This window comes from Odocoileus virginianus, chromosome 10 (genome assembly GCF_023699985.2).
Source record: "Odocoileus virginianus isolate 20LAN1187 ecotype Illinois chromosome 10, Ovbor_1.2, whole genome shotgun sequence".
Taxonomy (NCBI): Eukaryota; Metazoa; Chordata; class Mammalia; order Artiodactyla; family Cervidae; genus Odocoileus; species Odocoileus virginianus.
Window position 1 is genome coordinate 23,556,064 of NC_069683.1, and position 15,949 is coordinate 23,572,012.

At 41.3% G+C, this 15,949-nt stretch overlaps 1 protein-coding gene across 2 annotated transcripts in view; it reads right to left on the reverse strand.

Moving 5' to 3' along the window:
- PDHX (pyruvate dehydrogenase complex component X) overlaps positions 1–15,905 on the reverse strand; it is a 71,418-nt gene extending 55,513 nt beyond the window's left edge. The window contains exon 1 of one of the 2 annotated variants that reach the window (XM_020912255.2): positions 15,692–15,905. In XM_020912255.2, coding sequence (XP_020767914.1) covers positions 15,692–15,851 — 160 coding nt within the window. In that variant the 5' untranslated portion in view covers positions 15,852–15,905. Of the gene's footprint in view, positions 1–9,497; positions 14,385–15,691 lie in introns of those variants that run through there. The other variant, XM_020912257.2, reaches the window with a different exon arrangement.
- Between the last annotated feature and the right edge of the window lie 44 nt (positions 15,906–15,949).

Genomic DNA, 15,949 nt, shown 5'->3' on the forward strand with positions numbered 1-15,949 from the left:
TCCATTAATACGACTATAATCCAAACACAAAAATCATGAAGATAGACAAATCGAAGAAATAAATTACCCAATACTTCATTAGCACAGCTCTCTGTTCCTTACATTAATTTGCTTATTTCCTAATAGAAAGCTTTTCATTTAATCACTTCTCTTTCTAACGCAAGAACTCATTAAATAAAATTGATCTTTAAAATTTCTGCTTAAATAAAGCAATTCTGCCACCTGCAGGCTGGATGAAAAAAGGCCATATGAAGTACAAATAATTTCAAAATCAGTACCAGGGCACAAAGTAATATTAACACTGCAGTTTTGAATAAAGAAAGGTAAAGATGTCACATGGGTCTTTGTTCAAATACTTATTTTGATATAAGAATAGATTGAAAATGTCAATGAGCAACAACAGAAAACATATGCATAATAGTTTGTGTGAATATAGTATTTAAAGTAACAAACATAATGAAAGATGTCCCTCAAACAGTACACATATACATGGCATAGTAAAGGGCAGGGAAGCAGTGCTGCAGGCCATGGGGTTGCAAAGTCAGACACAACTTAGCAACTACGCGCGCGCGCGCGCACACACACACACACACACACACACACACGTCATAATCCAGGTTCTACCTATTTAGCTTGTATGTACACAAAGACTGAAAGGACTCACTCCAAAATGACAACAGTACCTGTCTTTAGTTCATGGCTTTTTTATATATGCTTTTTGTTTCTTTGTTTCTTGTTACTTTCAGACATAAACCCACAAGAACAGGGAGAAAAGAAAGAACACCAGAACACACTCTGGAAGCAGAAAAATGAATAATGTAGATAGGAAGACAAATGATTGACTAAGAGAGTCTAAGAAAGCTGAATGCTAAACCAGAAGTGGAAAAAACTGAGATGATCAACCTGGTTTATATGAGAATTTCCCAAAGGTCCAAGAACTGGCAGTACTGAGGACTTTTGGAAATACTGGCCCTTTGAAGACTTGGGTGAATGCTATTTAAGTTCTGAGTAACACCACCATCCTTCAACAGAAGACTGGAGGTTGTTTCCTCTGTAGAGGTAAAAGAGAAGACCTTTGGGAGATGGGTTGAACCTACACACCTAGAGAAATACAGAAACTACAAAAGTGTATTAACTGAAAAAACAGCTGATGTGACTGACAATACCAGAAACTGTGTCAGGTAGGTATTAGATGGTGTGGGACAAACAGGCAAGTTAAAGAAAAAGTATAAAGGCAAAAGATTTGAAAAAATGCAGAAAAAGGTCAGTTCAGCTCAGTTGCTCAGTAGTGTCAAACTTTTTGCAACCCCATGGAATGCTGCACGCCAGGCCTCCCTGTCCATCACCAGCTCCCAAAGCCTACACAAACTCATGTCCATCAAGTTGGTGATGCCATCCAACCATCTCATCCTCTGTTGTCCCCTTCTCTTCCTGTCTTCAATCTTTTACCAGCATGAAGGTCTTTTCAAATGAGTCAGTTCTTCGAATCAAGTGGCCAAAGTATTGGAGTTTCAGCTTCAGCATCAGTCCTTCCAATGAATATTCAGGACTGACTTTCTTTAGGACTGACTGGTTGGATCTCCTTGCAGTCCAAGGGGCTCTCAAGAGTCTTCTCCAACACCACAGTTCAAAAGCACCAATTCTTCGGTCTTTAGCTTTCTTTATAGTCCAACTCTCACATTCACACATGACTACTGGAAAAATCACAGCTTTATCTAGACAGACCTTTGTTGGCAAAGTAATGTCTCTGCTTTTTAATATGCTGTCTAGGTTGGTCATAGCTTTTCTTCCAAGGAATAGGCATTTTTTAATTTCAGGGCTGCAGTCACCATCTGCAGTGATTTTGGAGCCAAAGAAACTAAAGTATCTCACTGTTTCCACTGTTTCCCCATCTATTTGCCTTGAAGTTATGGGACTGGATGCCATGATCTTAGTTTTCTGAATATTTAGTTTTAAGCCAACTTTTTCACTCTCCTCTTTCACTTTCATCAAGAGGCTCTTTAGTTCCTCTTCACTTTCTGCCATAAGGGTGGTGTCATCTAAATATCTGAAGTTATTGATAGTTCTCCCAGCAATCTTGATTCCAGCTTGTGCTTTATCCAGCCTGGCATTTTGCATGATGTACTCTGCATATAAGTTAAATAAGCAGGGTGACAATATATAGCCTTGATGTACTCCTTCCCCAATTTGGAACCAGTCTGTTCTTCCATGTCCAGTTCTAGTTGTTGCTTCTTGACCTGCATACAGATTTCTCAGGAGGCAGGTCAGGTGGTCTAGTATTCTCATCTCTTTAAGAATTTCCCAGTTTGTTGTGATCCACTCAAAGGCTTTGGCATATCAATAAAGCAGAAGTAGATGTTTTTCTGGAACTCTTGCTTTTTCTGATGACCCAACGGATGTTGGCAATTTGATCTCTGGTTCCTCTGCCTTTTCTAAATCCAGCTTGAACGTCTGGAAGTTCACAGTTCACATACTGTTGAAGCCTGATTTGGAGAATTCTGAGCATTACTTTGCTAGCATTGAAACAGCTCAATAGCTATTGAATAGTGCTGCAATAACACCGACCAGGAATGCAATAACACTGACCAGGAATGCAAGAAGCTGAAGTTGAACAGTTCTATGAAGATCTACAAGACCTTCTAGAACTAACACCCAAAAAAGATGTCCTTTTCATTATAGGGGACTCGAATGCAAAAGTAGGAAGTCAAGAAATACCTGGAGCAACAGGCATATTTATATTTGGCCTTTGAGTACAAAACAAAGCAGCTCAAAGGCTAAGAGTTTTGCCAAGAGAACACACTGGTCATAGCAAACACCCTCTTCCAACAACACAAGAGAAGACTCTACACATGGACATCATCAGATGGTCAATACTGAAATCAGACTGATTATATTCTTTGCAGCCAAAGATGGAGAAGCTTTATACAGTCAGCAAAAACAAGATTGGGAGCTGACTGTGGCTCAGATCATGAACTCCTTATTGCCAAATTCAGACTTACATTGAAGAAAGTAGGGAAAACCACTAGACCATTCAGGCATGACCTAAATCAAATCCCTTTGATTATACAGTGGAAATGACAAATAGATTCAAGGGATTAGATCTGATAGACAGAGTGCGTGAAGAACTATGGATGGAGGAGTTTCATGACATTGTACAACAGGCAGTGATCAAGACCATCCCTAAGAAAAAGAAATGCAAAAAGGCTAAATGGTTGTCTGATGAGGCCTTACAAATAGCTGAGAAAAGAAGAGAAGCTAAAGGCAAGGAGAAAAGGAAAGATAAACCCATTTGAAAGGAGAGTTCCAAAGAATAGCAAGGAGAGATAAGAAAGCCTTCCTCAGTGATCAATGCAAAGAAATAGGGAAAATAATAGAAAGGGAAAGACTAGAGATCTCTTCAAGAAAATTAGAGATACGAAGGGAACATTTCATGCAAAGAGGGGCACAATAAAGGACAGAGATGGTATGGACCGAACAAAAGTGGAAGATATGAAGAGGTGGCAAGAATACACAGAACTATACAAAAAAAGCTCTTCATGACCCAGATAATCACAATGGTGTGATCACTCACCTTGAGCCAGACATCCTGGAATGCGAAGTCAAGTGGCCTTAGGAAGCATCACTATGAACAAAGCTAGTGGAGATGATGGAATTCCAGTTGAGCTATTTCAAATCCTAAAAGACGATGCTGTGCAAGTGCTGCACTCAATATGGAAGCAAATTTGGACCCCAGGGCTGGAAAAGGTCAGCTTTCATTCCAATCCCAAAGAAAGGCAATGCCAAAGAATGTTCAAACTGCAGCACGACTGCACTCATTTCACACGCTAGCTAAGTTAGAAAGGTAACAGTCATAATGTGGGATGATACACAACAATTCTCATTTACGCATACTTGGTTGGTGTAAACACTAAATATAGATTTAATTAAGAACTGAAAAATAACTACATTGGGAGAATGGGGGAGAAAACAGGGGGATGACTGATCAGAAGTCACTAATAGATAATATATAACATAGAGAGATGAGCAAATGCCACAGGACAGTGTTGCTTCTAAGGAGGAAGATGACTAGGGAAGTAGGAAAAGATGGGTCAGAGATCCACTGTGTTGCCATAAGCTTTTTAATACCATTTGCCTATTTAAACTATACACACGCACTATTGTATTAAAATAAGCTATTATTTAATAAAAGAGGTCTAAATGAGGTTATACATGTCAAGTCATTACAATGGGGCCTGGCAAAAAGTTAAGTTTCAAAAAATGTTAGCTGTTAATAGGAAGCACAGTGCTGGTTAAGAGGATGAACTCTGAAGGCATGCAGTTGGCTAGCTATCTGATGGTGTCCTGGGCTTCATAGGTGGTTAGTGGTAAAGAATCTGCCTGCCAATGCAGAGACATGAGAGCCACAGTTTCGATCTCTGGGTAGGGAGGAGGACATGGCAACCCACTCCAGTATTCTTGCCTGGAGAGTCCCATGAACAGAGGAGCCTGGTGGTCTACAGTCCATAGAGCTGCAAAGAGTTGGACATGACTGAAGTGACCCCCGCCCACACACACACATCTTATTTCACAATTCATTCAGGTAAGGAGAGACAGACTCACAGGTTCCTCTCACCTTCCCAACCTAAACTTGAAGGTTTCCTTTCTACTCTTTACCTTATCCAGCCTTGTCCTCATTGCTAAAGTACACCAACTCTTGAACTCTTTAACTGTACTGCACATTTGAAAACCTAATTCTCATTAACGTCACTGGCAAATGTTGTACCTCCTGTGGTGCTGTCATAATACTGCCTACTAAAGCGAAAGGGCAAATGAGGCATTCAACAAATGCTTACAGAGCTCCTGCTGTCCTAGCCCTCAACCCACAGAAGACCAGAATCATGACCGCAAAGGATTATAGTTTAAATGGGAAGTCAAGACAAACATACAAGTGCTAGAGGGTAGCGGATAACCGTGCTGTCAAATGCCAAAGGGCTGAGAGACGAGATTCTAGCTGATCAGGAAAGGAAATCTTGATTTGTGTACTAGTACCGCTTCATCCTCATTAGAATGGCTATTATCAAAAACACAGAAAATAAGTGTTGGCAAGATGTGGAGAAATTAAGAGCCTTTGTGCACTACCGGAGGGAAAGTAAAACAATGCAGCTTCTGTGGAAAAACAACCCAATGGTTCCTCAAAACATTAAACACTGAATGATCATTTATTAGATGAGGCAATCTCACTTCTGGCTATCTACCTGAAAGAAATGAAAGCAGGAACAGGAATAGGTGTTTGCACAACCATGTTCATAGCTGCACTATTCACAGTGGCCAAAAAGTGCAAACCACCCAAGTGTCCATTGATACATGAATGGATAAACAAAATGTGGTATATACAGCCAATAAGATGTGATTCGGCCTCCAAAACAGATGAAATTCAGATACCTGCAATAACATCGATGAAACCTGAAAACATACTAAGTGAAATAAAGCAGACACAAAAAGACAAATATTTTATGATTCCATTTTTAATGAGATACCTACCTAAACAGGCAAATTCAGAGAGGAGGTAGAACAGTAGTTACCAAGGGCTGGGTAGAGAGGGAATGGGGAGTTACAGTTTAATGGGTACAGAGTTTCAGTTTGAGATGATGAAAAAGTTTTGGAGACCACAGTAATGGCCATTCAACAGTGTGAATGCTCTGAATGCCCTGAAAATATACATTTAAAAATAGTGAAAATAGTAAATTTTATATATTTTTTTACAGTTAAAAAATAACACTTAATTTTAAAAAATCTACCAGGCAAAGAAAACATGGTGAGGGACCAACAGAGATATACCAGGTTAGGGAAACATCATATGCAAACCAAAAGGAAACATAGCTTAGTTTGGCTAAAGAGTAGGACATAATGAAAATGAAAAGTGAGTCAAGTAAGTTCAAAAAAGTATGCTGGGACTACTACCTAATAGTACATAGCCATAGTACTTTCCAGTACACTTTAATACATGGTTAATGGGTTTGACATTATATAAATAACAATGAATAGGCATGAAAATAGAAATTTTGAGTAAAATAAACACAATAAAAAATTGAACTTGCTTGCAGTGCCATAGGCATAGCTATGTTCACAAGGATATAATGACAAAAAAGAAAAGAAAAACTGCACATGCTTTGAGATGGTCTCAATTATAAAGCTAAAATAATGGGATTTTAAATACAAAGTGAAGATATCCATGAACGTGTTAGCTGTTCTCCTTTACTGACTTAGAATACTTGTCCTGAGACTGAAAAGGCATGTAGAGGACCAGATCCTTCCGAGCAAAGTAAGGAAGGTAAGGGGAACCAGTTGCAGGGGAGGAACTATTTTCCTGGTTCATCAGAGAAGCCGTCCTCTGACAAAGTGAGCAGAACTGAATGGAAGAAGCCATGCAAATCTCTGACGGAAGGGCCTTCTAGACAGAGGAAAGCGCAAGCACAGGAATGAGCTGAGAGCATACTTGGTATGTTCAGAATTCACCCAGGGAGCCGTGTGCCAGAGTGGACTCGGCGTGAGGAGAGGCACGGCCAGAGCTGAAGTCATACAGGTGGACGGTGTGTATCATATTGGGCCTTGGAAACCACAGTCAGGACTTCAGATTTTCTTCTGAGATTAATGAGAAGCTCTTGGAGGGTTTTCAGCAGAAGAGTAACATGACCTGGTTTATAATTTAAAAGTGACACTCTGAAAGCTGCAGGGAGAACAGTCCGTACTGGGCCAAGGGTGTGGCGGGGACATCTTCTGGGACACTCCTGCAATAAACTGGATTAGAGGTGGTGGTAGCCTGGGCCAGGCTAGTTGGTGGAAAAAGTGGTGAGGAGTGGTCAGATTACATTTAAAAGGTAGAGCCAATGAGAATTTCTCGTAGTTCAGATGTGGCATGGGAAAGTTAGGAATCAAGGATGACTTGCCTTAGGAGTACCAGTTAAAAAAAAACAACACAGAAATCCAAATTAGATGCCTCTGCTCCAAAAACAACATTCTTCTTCCTATAAAAATTGCCCTAAAAGCCTACATAGCCTTGATTCCTATTCAGTTATTCAAATGTAGACAGAAAAATCCTATTAAAAATCAGGTCAGTTATGAAGAGCCTGTGCTTGCTCTTGGCAAAGCATTGGCCCAGGGAAACAGTCCAAGGAAACCTCGTGTGGTTCTTCCAAGTGTAGAAACTATACTCACCCTCTTCCCCTCTTAGCATGAGACCTGCCATACACATACACATGAGCCGTACTTGATGGCATCAGTGTTAAACCTGAGGTATATAGTGTAATGACTAATGGGTGTAAGTCAGGTGGGCCTGCAAGGCGTCCCCCATCTGCCCTTACAGATCTACTCGTCAACCCCGCAACACCACTAAACAGGCTGCACTAACAGGCTTCCTTGCTTTGGCCTCCAGTTGGGTTCCACCAACAGGAAGCATAAGGAGACTGAAAAGGAGAGAGGAGAGTGAGGTCAGGTTATTTCCTCAGCTCCCTCCTTGTGGGGTCACCTGACCTGGTTGGATCCTTTAACTGAAGGGCATAGCTTCATCAGAGATCACAAAGGCTCCCCACTTCCCAGTTCAAGAAGCGCTCCTTGTCCATGCCTCTTCAAGCTGAGGGTGATCACAGCACCTTACTCAAATAGCCCCTTAGTACTGTGCCATCTCTATACCCTAAGTTCACAAAAATGGTCACTTATTAAACTCCAGTCAAATTACCCATTTTTGGAGTGTCATCCGTTCCCTGACAGGACTGTATAAGAAGATTTAGGAGGGTGGCATTAAGTAACAAGAAAAATGTCAAACCACAGGCAGGTCACTCCATTTGAACGAACACCATGAGCAGAGAGGGGCTCTCCTGGTAGCTCAGCTGGTAAAGAATCTGCTTGCAATGCAGGAGACCCTGGTTTGATTCCTGGATTGGGAAGATCCCCTGGAGAAGGGATAGGCTACCCACTCCAGTATTCTGGGTTTCTGTGGGGACTCAGTCAGTAAAGAATCCGCTTGCAATGTGGGGGACCTGGGTTCAATCCCTGGGTTTTGAAGATGCCCAGGAGAAGGGCATGGCAACCCACTCCAGTATTCTTGCCTAACACCTTTCTTGTTCTCAGATATGGTAAATACCCTCGAAAAGTAGCACAATTATTTTCTATAGGAAATAGCCAAAATGTTCACGGTAACAGGTCGGAGAACAGGTGGCATTATAGATAAATTGCAGGGAGATCTACAAGTTCCCTGGAATCACATACAAAATTTTGCATTTTTCTGAAGAAGTGATAGTTTTTCAGTTTTCAAATAGATTTATGCCCCTCTAAAAAAAATCAGTGCTAAGAGATTCCCAAAGAAATGCTCCTGAATTATAAATTTACCAACCTTAATTCTTCCCTAGAAATGTTTTGCTAATACAAGAAAGACCGTGATTGCAGGAAAATATCTAGTAGACCACCAGCTACAGTAAATGGATTGCTTACCAAATACAAAAAATAGTTTCCGTCGTGTAGTGGTTAGCATGTTTGCCTTACCAAATACAAAAAATAAAGAGGCACGATACATTCCACTTTGTTTACAGAACCTGTTGATTCCTTCATACACTTAGTACCCACCCAGTGATTTGAAGGTATGTCAGTATGGCTGCAGAACTATTTCCTGAGCGAAATAAACCAAACACTTCAGAAGAGGTTTCAGCTTGCAGCACTGGTCTTCCTGGTATTAAAACTAGAAAATCTAAATTCTACAAGAATCCCAGTTAACTTTGCAAGCCTGGAACAAAGGCAAAAAGAAATCACCACTCCAGAGTGTAGTGGAAGAATGAACATATGACTAATAGTTTGGGGATTTACACATTTTGTCAAAAAGGCAAATGATGCTCAAGATAACAATAAGGTATATTCAAGAGTGGATCATCTTAGAAACTTAGAAAGGACACTGACATATACTTTAACTTTTAAATGGTCCTAATATCCTTTATACACAATCTAGAAGGTTAGTATCTTACATTATTTAAAATAACTTAAGACATCACAACTGCTGCTGAAATAACATTTCACAATGTAGATATTACTCAAATACCTCACTTATTAAAAAAAAAAAAAGCAGGTGTTCCCTAAAACATACAGAGTGAACAAACCTTCAGCATGTTGACACTGTTCTGCTGATGTCTACAGTCAAGTTATTACTTGGCAATGAAGAAGGCTGTGGTTAGGGAAAGAACTGGCTTTGGTGTCAGGCAGCCTGGGCTGAAACTAGATTTCTATCATCCAAGCACAGCACTACCTGTCATAAGCACTGAGGGAATTCACACAAAGGGCTGAGAAAGGGGAATGGTGCATGCTAAGCTCTCAATAAATGCTATGTATTATTCCCAAACCCACTTTTCCAACTTTTTCTGGCTGGCAAAGACCCGATTCTGTTCGGCTGTAACCCTCTCTTGTGGACACATGCCCTGAGTTAATGATCCCACTGCCCAGTGCCTGAGTCCATGCAAACTGCTATGAGAAAATACCTGAGACTGGCGGCTTAGAAACAACATTTATTTCTCACGGTCTGGAGGCTGGAGAGTCCAAGGTCATGATGCTGGCCAATTTGGTATGGTGGCTGATGAGGGCCCACTTCCTGGTTCACAGTGCACATCTTCTTGTGGTGTCTTCCCATGGTGGAAGGGGTGAGGCAGCTCTTTGGAGTCTCTTTTAAAAGGGCACTAAATCCCACTCAGGAGGGCTCCTCTCACTCTGACCCAGGCCCCAGCCAAAGGCCCCCACCTCCTAAAACCCTCTCATTGCCCATCAGGTTACAATGTATGAATTTGGGGAGGACACAAATATTCAGTCTACAGTTCCCAACTTCATGATTAGTCAGTCAGTCTACTCCAAGATATCCAACAAGCAAGGACCTCTGTTCTTCCTCTGTATAGTATCATGTGCATAGTTCCAAGGTAGTCATTCACTTACTAACCTTGGACAAACCACTAAACCTCACAGACTAGCTCTTCACCCACAAAACACAGCTAACCTTTGCAAGGTTCTTATGATTAGAAGTGACTGAGGTAAAGAATCTTTTTTTTTTCAGGCCGCACTGTGTGGACTGTAGATCTTTGTTCTCCGATCAGGGATCGAACCTGTGCTTCCTGCACTAGTGTGCAGAACGTTAACCACCAAACCACCAGGGAAGTTCAGAAAGAATTTAAAATGAAGCCCAACAAATAGGGAATGTTCAGTATGTAATGGCTCCTTGGAATATCCCACTTCCATATGGTGAATGAAAAGTTTTAAAGCAATGAGTAGTACTAAGTACTTCCTGATAATCCAAATCTTAACCAGATTCTCCTGCTGCTGCTTCTAAGATCTCATTCATCCCCTTTCTGTTTTCCTTAGATGACCACAGATCTCAACTACTGAGTAGCCTACTCTGACTTGCTTAATTGATCATCCATTTTCTCTCTAGTCAATACTTAACCCCAAAACAATTAAAACGAAGGACTTCACTACTCTACTTTAATCAAGTGGTCAGAATAACAGACGTCATTGATTCCCAACTCACACTTCCCTTTTAAAGGAAATGTCCGAACTGCAGTCTTTGATCGAATCAACCCTGTGTTCTATACCACAACTGACCTATATTGGGTCATTCGCTTCTCTGCCCAGGGAATCTGGAATTAGATCACAAAAATGGTGGTGTGTGCTTGAACTAAACTGAAAGAGCAACAAATGTAAGGACCTGCATCGGCATTAAGGCAAGGCAAGTTGACATGATAGAAAAAGAAAAACCATGAGTAGATTGACAAGTATGGGGAAAACCAACGTAAATCAGAGAAAAGACAGCAGACAATGGGAGCCTTACAAGAAATGGATATGGCCCAGACACTCTGGTGTTGTATCCTTCTAAGAAATCCTATATCTTTATTTCAGCAAGTCTATATGTTTCTGTTTCCATGGTTAAAGAACTCAAAAAACAGTAATAGTCTCACCAATATCAGTGTAGAAAGATTTAATTAGAGCCAGGCCTAAAACAGTATTTATGCTTTGAAAAAATAACTGTGAAAATTAATAAACAGAAACTTCAATTAAATAGAGTTGGGAGACCAGAAGGGGGACCTCACCCTGTAGTAACTGCAAAGCCCAACAGGAAGAAGACTGATTCTTCTCCTTTCCTGGCGAGGACTCAGCCAGTGGAAAGCCGTGGACACTTTGCTTACTGTAGCCTCCCACCTTCCTCTGCCCTGCTGTATTAAGTGTTCTCTTTCCTGAGCTTGTGGGGATTAGCATCTGACTCCCCATGGTTGCAGACCCCAAACTGCTCTTTTTCGCAGATCCCAAATAAACCCACCTTTGCTCAAGAAATGTCTGGAAGTCTGTTATAGGTCAACATGCCACACCACTGACTCTTTAACAAAGAAGTCCTCTCCTTGTTATAGAACCACCATCAAAAACTCAGATGCTTAGAGGAAACAGGAGAAAGTGGGTTAGCAGCACCTTGTGAGTTTCTTCAGATTCAGTCATGCTTCATTTTCATATTAAATCTATAATAAATTTCTTCCTTTATAAACACACTCACACACTGCTTTCTCCCATTTTTCCTAACCTATCTCCCGTTTTCTGCTTTCCATAGAGATAAGAGTACAAGAAAAGAACAACAATTAGAGGTGATGACAAATTTCAAAGGACATTCAGTCTTGCTGGCTGAGAGGTAACAAAGAGAAAATGGTCAACTAGGAAGTATGTAATTTCCTACCTGAGGAGAACAGTCATTACTCAGTCTCAATCGTCTGTCACCATATAGGTCCTAACTTTAAATTTTCAAAGGAAGACAAAAATTTAGACTGTTTAGATAAACAGTTCCTAGTTTTTAAATGTTGTCAATAAATTTTCTCCTAAAATGACACAAACTGGTTCACTGGCTGCAAACATGCAATACTGTAGACCCGTTTTTTTTAATTTAACTTTCAAGATTTTTAGCTTCCCCAGATATGTTTATTTAACATCTATAAATGCAAGGCCTATAGTCAGATATTGGGCAAAGCACTACAAAGACTGAACCTCATTTATTTTCCTCCTCTCATGTTATTTTACATTCAACATGTTATTCCTCAGAGACAACTTAAAACCAACAATATTAACATCTTATTAATTATTAATTAATTCCAAACTAAGCCATTTTCTCTGAAAGGGCAGCAATGGGAACTCTTCAAAGTTAAATGCCTAGGGTGTGATGAAAACCGGTTTACAAACGCTTTGCCACTTCCGTAAATATCACAGCTAGCCTCTGGGCCTTTATACCTGCTACTCTTTCAGCCTGAAAGGGCTGCCACCTCCAGGAAGCCTTCTTATGTTCTCCCTTATCATCCTGAACTTAGCCCCTCAGAGCTCACTACACACACTACTGCAACCACACGGCTGTTGTTTACCTCCCCATACTTTAAGGATAAAGCCCATACAGAACACAGGATTCCAACTCCAGAAGCATGACGAGATGGGCCATGTGCCTGAATACACAGAACCTGTTCCTTCAGCAGGCCAACCACTTTCTTAGCAGCTACCAGGTACCTTGCAACTAGGGCTCATTTCTTCACTCAATAATAGTATGGTGAATAAGTCTCTACCCTCTCAGTACACACTGCATTGCAGTTCAGGGAATGGAACAATTAAGGATTTGTTAAACACAGAGTAAAAAATACATGGCTCCTTTTCAGTTCATTACCATTATAGTTGTGTGGCTTTGGAAGTATCACTTAATTTCTCTGAGCCTTAGTATCTTCTGCCCAATAAAAATGCAGATAATGCCAACTTTACTAGGTGGTTGTGAGAAGTGAATAAGGAATTCTAAAAAGGGCTAAGTACATGGCATATGCTATAGTTCATAAATATGCTGCCAACAAACACCTTTTAAAGAAACCAAAACTCCAAGTGACTTCGCAACTGATTTTTAAATCCTTGACAGTTAAGTGAAAGATGAAATAATTCAGTAATTGTGTCAAATTCATAGTCTATAGACTACCAAATAGTTGTTTAGTTTTATGAAACTAATTTCTACCAAGCTTGAGAAAAACCAACAAACACCTTGTAATCCATGCTCTGTAAAGCAAATAGTTCAAGGATTGTCATGTACATTTATCATGGCAAAACAAAAACCTTTATGCGAAAAGTCAGGAGACGAATTTTGGCTTAGTATTAGGAAAAAAATCTAAGATTTCCAAATAACCTACAGCTATCCAATAACATACAATAATCAGCTTTCCTGTAGACAGACTAATGCCTGTGCCCCACCACACCCAAGATGTCCTAACCCCAGAACCTATGAATATGTTATGTTACATGGCAAGAGGGAATTAAAGTTGAAAAAGAGATTAGAACTGCTAAACAGTTGACCTTTATTCAAAAAAATTTAAATAACTTTGGCATATTTTTTTATTCATTTATTTTTTGGCCGTACTGCACAGCATGTGGGATCTTAGTTCCCTGACCAGGGATCGAACCCACACCCTGTGCAATGGAAACGTGATCTAAACTACTGGTTAGTGTGCATGTGTGGATGCTAAGTCACTTCAGTCGTGTCCAGCTCTTTGTGACCCTATGGACTGTAGCCCACCAGGCTCTTCTATCTGTGGGATTCTCCGGGCAAGAATACTGGAATGGGTTGCCATGACCTCCTCCAGAGGATCTTCCTGACCCAGGGATCGAACCTGTGTCTTCTGCAGCTCCTGCGCTGCAGGTAGATTCTTTACTACTGAGCCATGAGGGAAGTCCTTTAACCACCGGCTCACCAGGTAAACTCCTGAGGACCACCACTGAAAAACTGATCTTGAAATAGGGAAAGAATCCTAGATCACTGAGGCGGGCCCAATATAATCAACAGGGTCCTGTATACATCAAAGAGGGAGGCACCAGGAAGCTAACACAGCTTTCCTAGGATTCCTTACAGATGAAGTTCAAGCAGATAGACAAGTTGTTCACAGTGTGTTGAGGGGTAGGTAAAATGTCATGATGTCTCAGGTAAGGACTGTCAAGTTTGGTCTAAGCAAAACCCCTGAAACAGCATGCACATATTTGAGTATGCAACACTTGCTCCCTTTCTCAGTAGAGAGAGTTTAAAATGTTCAAAGATCCTCAAAAGTATCTGTTTAATAAGAACATTCTTTCTCAGTTATTCCTAACAGTGAGCTTTTAAAGTTCCATGATTTTCTAAGAGAGCAAATCTCAAAGTGTAGCCCATGAAACACCAAACGTTGATATTTTGTACATGAAAATTCACCAAAGGCTGTTTGTAAAATGTAGATTGCTGAGTTCCACCCCAGACAGAATCTCTGGCAGCTGTAGGAAGTTCATTATTTAACAAACTGGGGGAAGAGAAGACAGGGAATGCTATGAAACATTAGGCTGAAGAAGTTAAATTGTTCCCTTAAATCTTAAAATCTCAGTGCACTCACCATGCCATTAACTTCATGGAACGTTCCCCTCCACCACCCCCACCCCCCACCCCGGGCCTCAAGTAGCTCAGAATATGACGAATTGTAATATAAAAAATTTGGCATAGGCAATATTACAATTCATCATATGGAGGGACTGAATGATCGGCAGGTAATAATGATACATCACGCATATGCACTCGCCCCTCTTGTAAAGGAAAATAATGGCTGGCACACTACATTGCAAACTATTAAATACTGGGAGAATCGTGTTGTGTTTAATGACAACTTTCTATAATAAATCTTGTGAAGAAAAAGGAATTTCAAGGACTGCCCAGTTTCACAAGGGTTAATTCACAACTCACGGCAGTTGCCCAGCAACAGTGAGACCTGAGAGGAATTCAAGATGAAGCACTCTGCTTTGGATAAACAGGCTCTAAGATAGTTCAAAGGACATCTCAGGAAGAATTTAAATAACCCTAGATTCTTACATCTCTCCATTCATAGAAAAACACTAAGATAATAAATATTAAACTCAGTAACATGACATATCTGTTATGATCGGCAGTAATCTTTGCTAAGATCTACGCTTGATTGCATGCATTTCCTAGACAAAAAAATTCATATGCAATCTGGCTTACCCCCCCCCGCCCCCACACCCACCACAGCAGAGTAGTTGCTCAGACCTGAGTCTCTGTCTCCCGGGCTATAAAACTCAGTAAGACCTCGAATAAAACTTAAACTCACAACTCTTACGTTGTGTCTTTAAGTCGACACCTTCGTAAGATTCCCCTCCTATTTCAAGCTCATGTTTTGTTAAAACATTCTTCCGGACCTATGTCTGATGATGTCTAGACATTTACAAATGGGGTCCTTCACCAGTCCTTGCCTAGAGCAATCCCAGTGGCCTCGAAGTTCTCCTGTGACGGGCCAGGAGAATGAATAAAAGCAGCTAACGAAGACGTCTGAATGTCAGCAAACTTGGGCAATTAGCCAACTCTAAAGACACCTGAAATATGACTGGGAAGCGGCCTAAGACAGGCCTCAGAACCCAAATTCCAAGGCAAGGTCACGAAGAAGCCAGGCGGCCAGGGATGGAGTCAAGTTCTCCTAGCTTCCAAAAAAGCTCTTTGCGGCATGCACTAGACCAGGTCAGCAGACCCTCTCCCAGAAAAAAGGATTGGGGAACGGTGAGCTGCGGGCGCCTCCACACCCAGATGCAGGCCCTCGATCAAAAAGCCCCTGCCCCAGGTCCATTGCTCAGGTACAGAGAAGCTGAGCAAGCCCCGGCCACTCACCCCGCAGCCACTGCGTACTGTGAAACCATCTCCAACTAGCTCCACGGCCGACAGACCACCTAGCAGCCCCCTTAACCAGCTCTGGGCTTCTGCGACTGCCAAAGCCCAGAAGGCAACGCAGCAGCCGCGGGTCACAGCCTACTCTCCAGGAGGCCGCCATCTTCCCGGCCTTCTCCTGGGCTGCCCTCAGAACAGCCTGATCGCCCAGTCATCAAGGCCCGCCCATGTCCCGCCTCCCATCCGGGGACACGCCCCCCT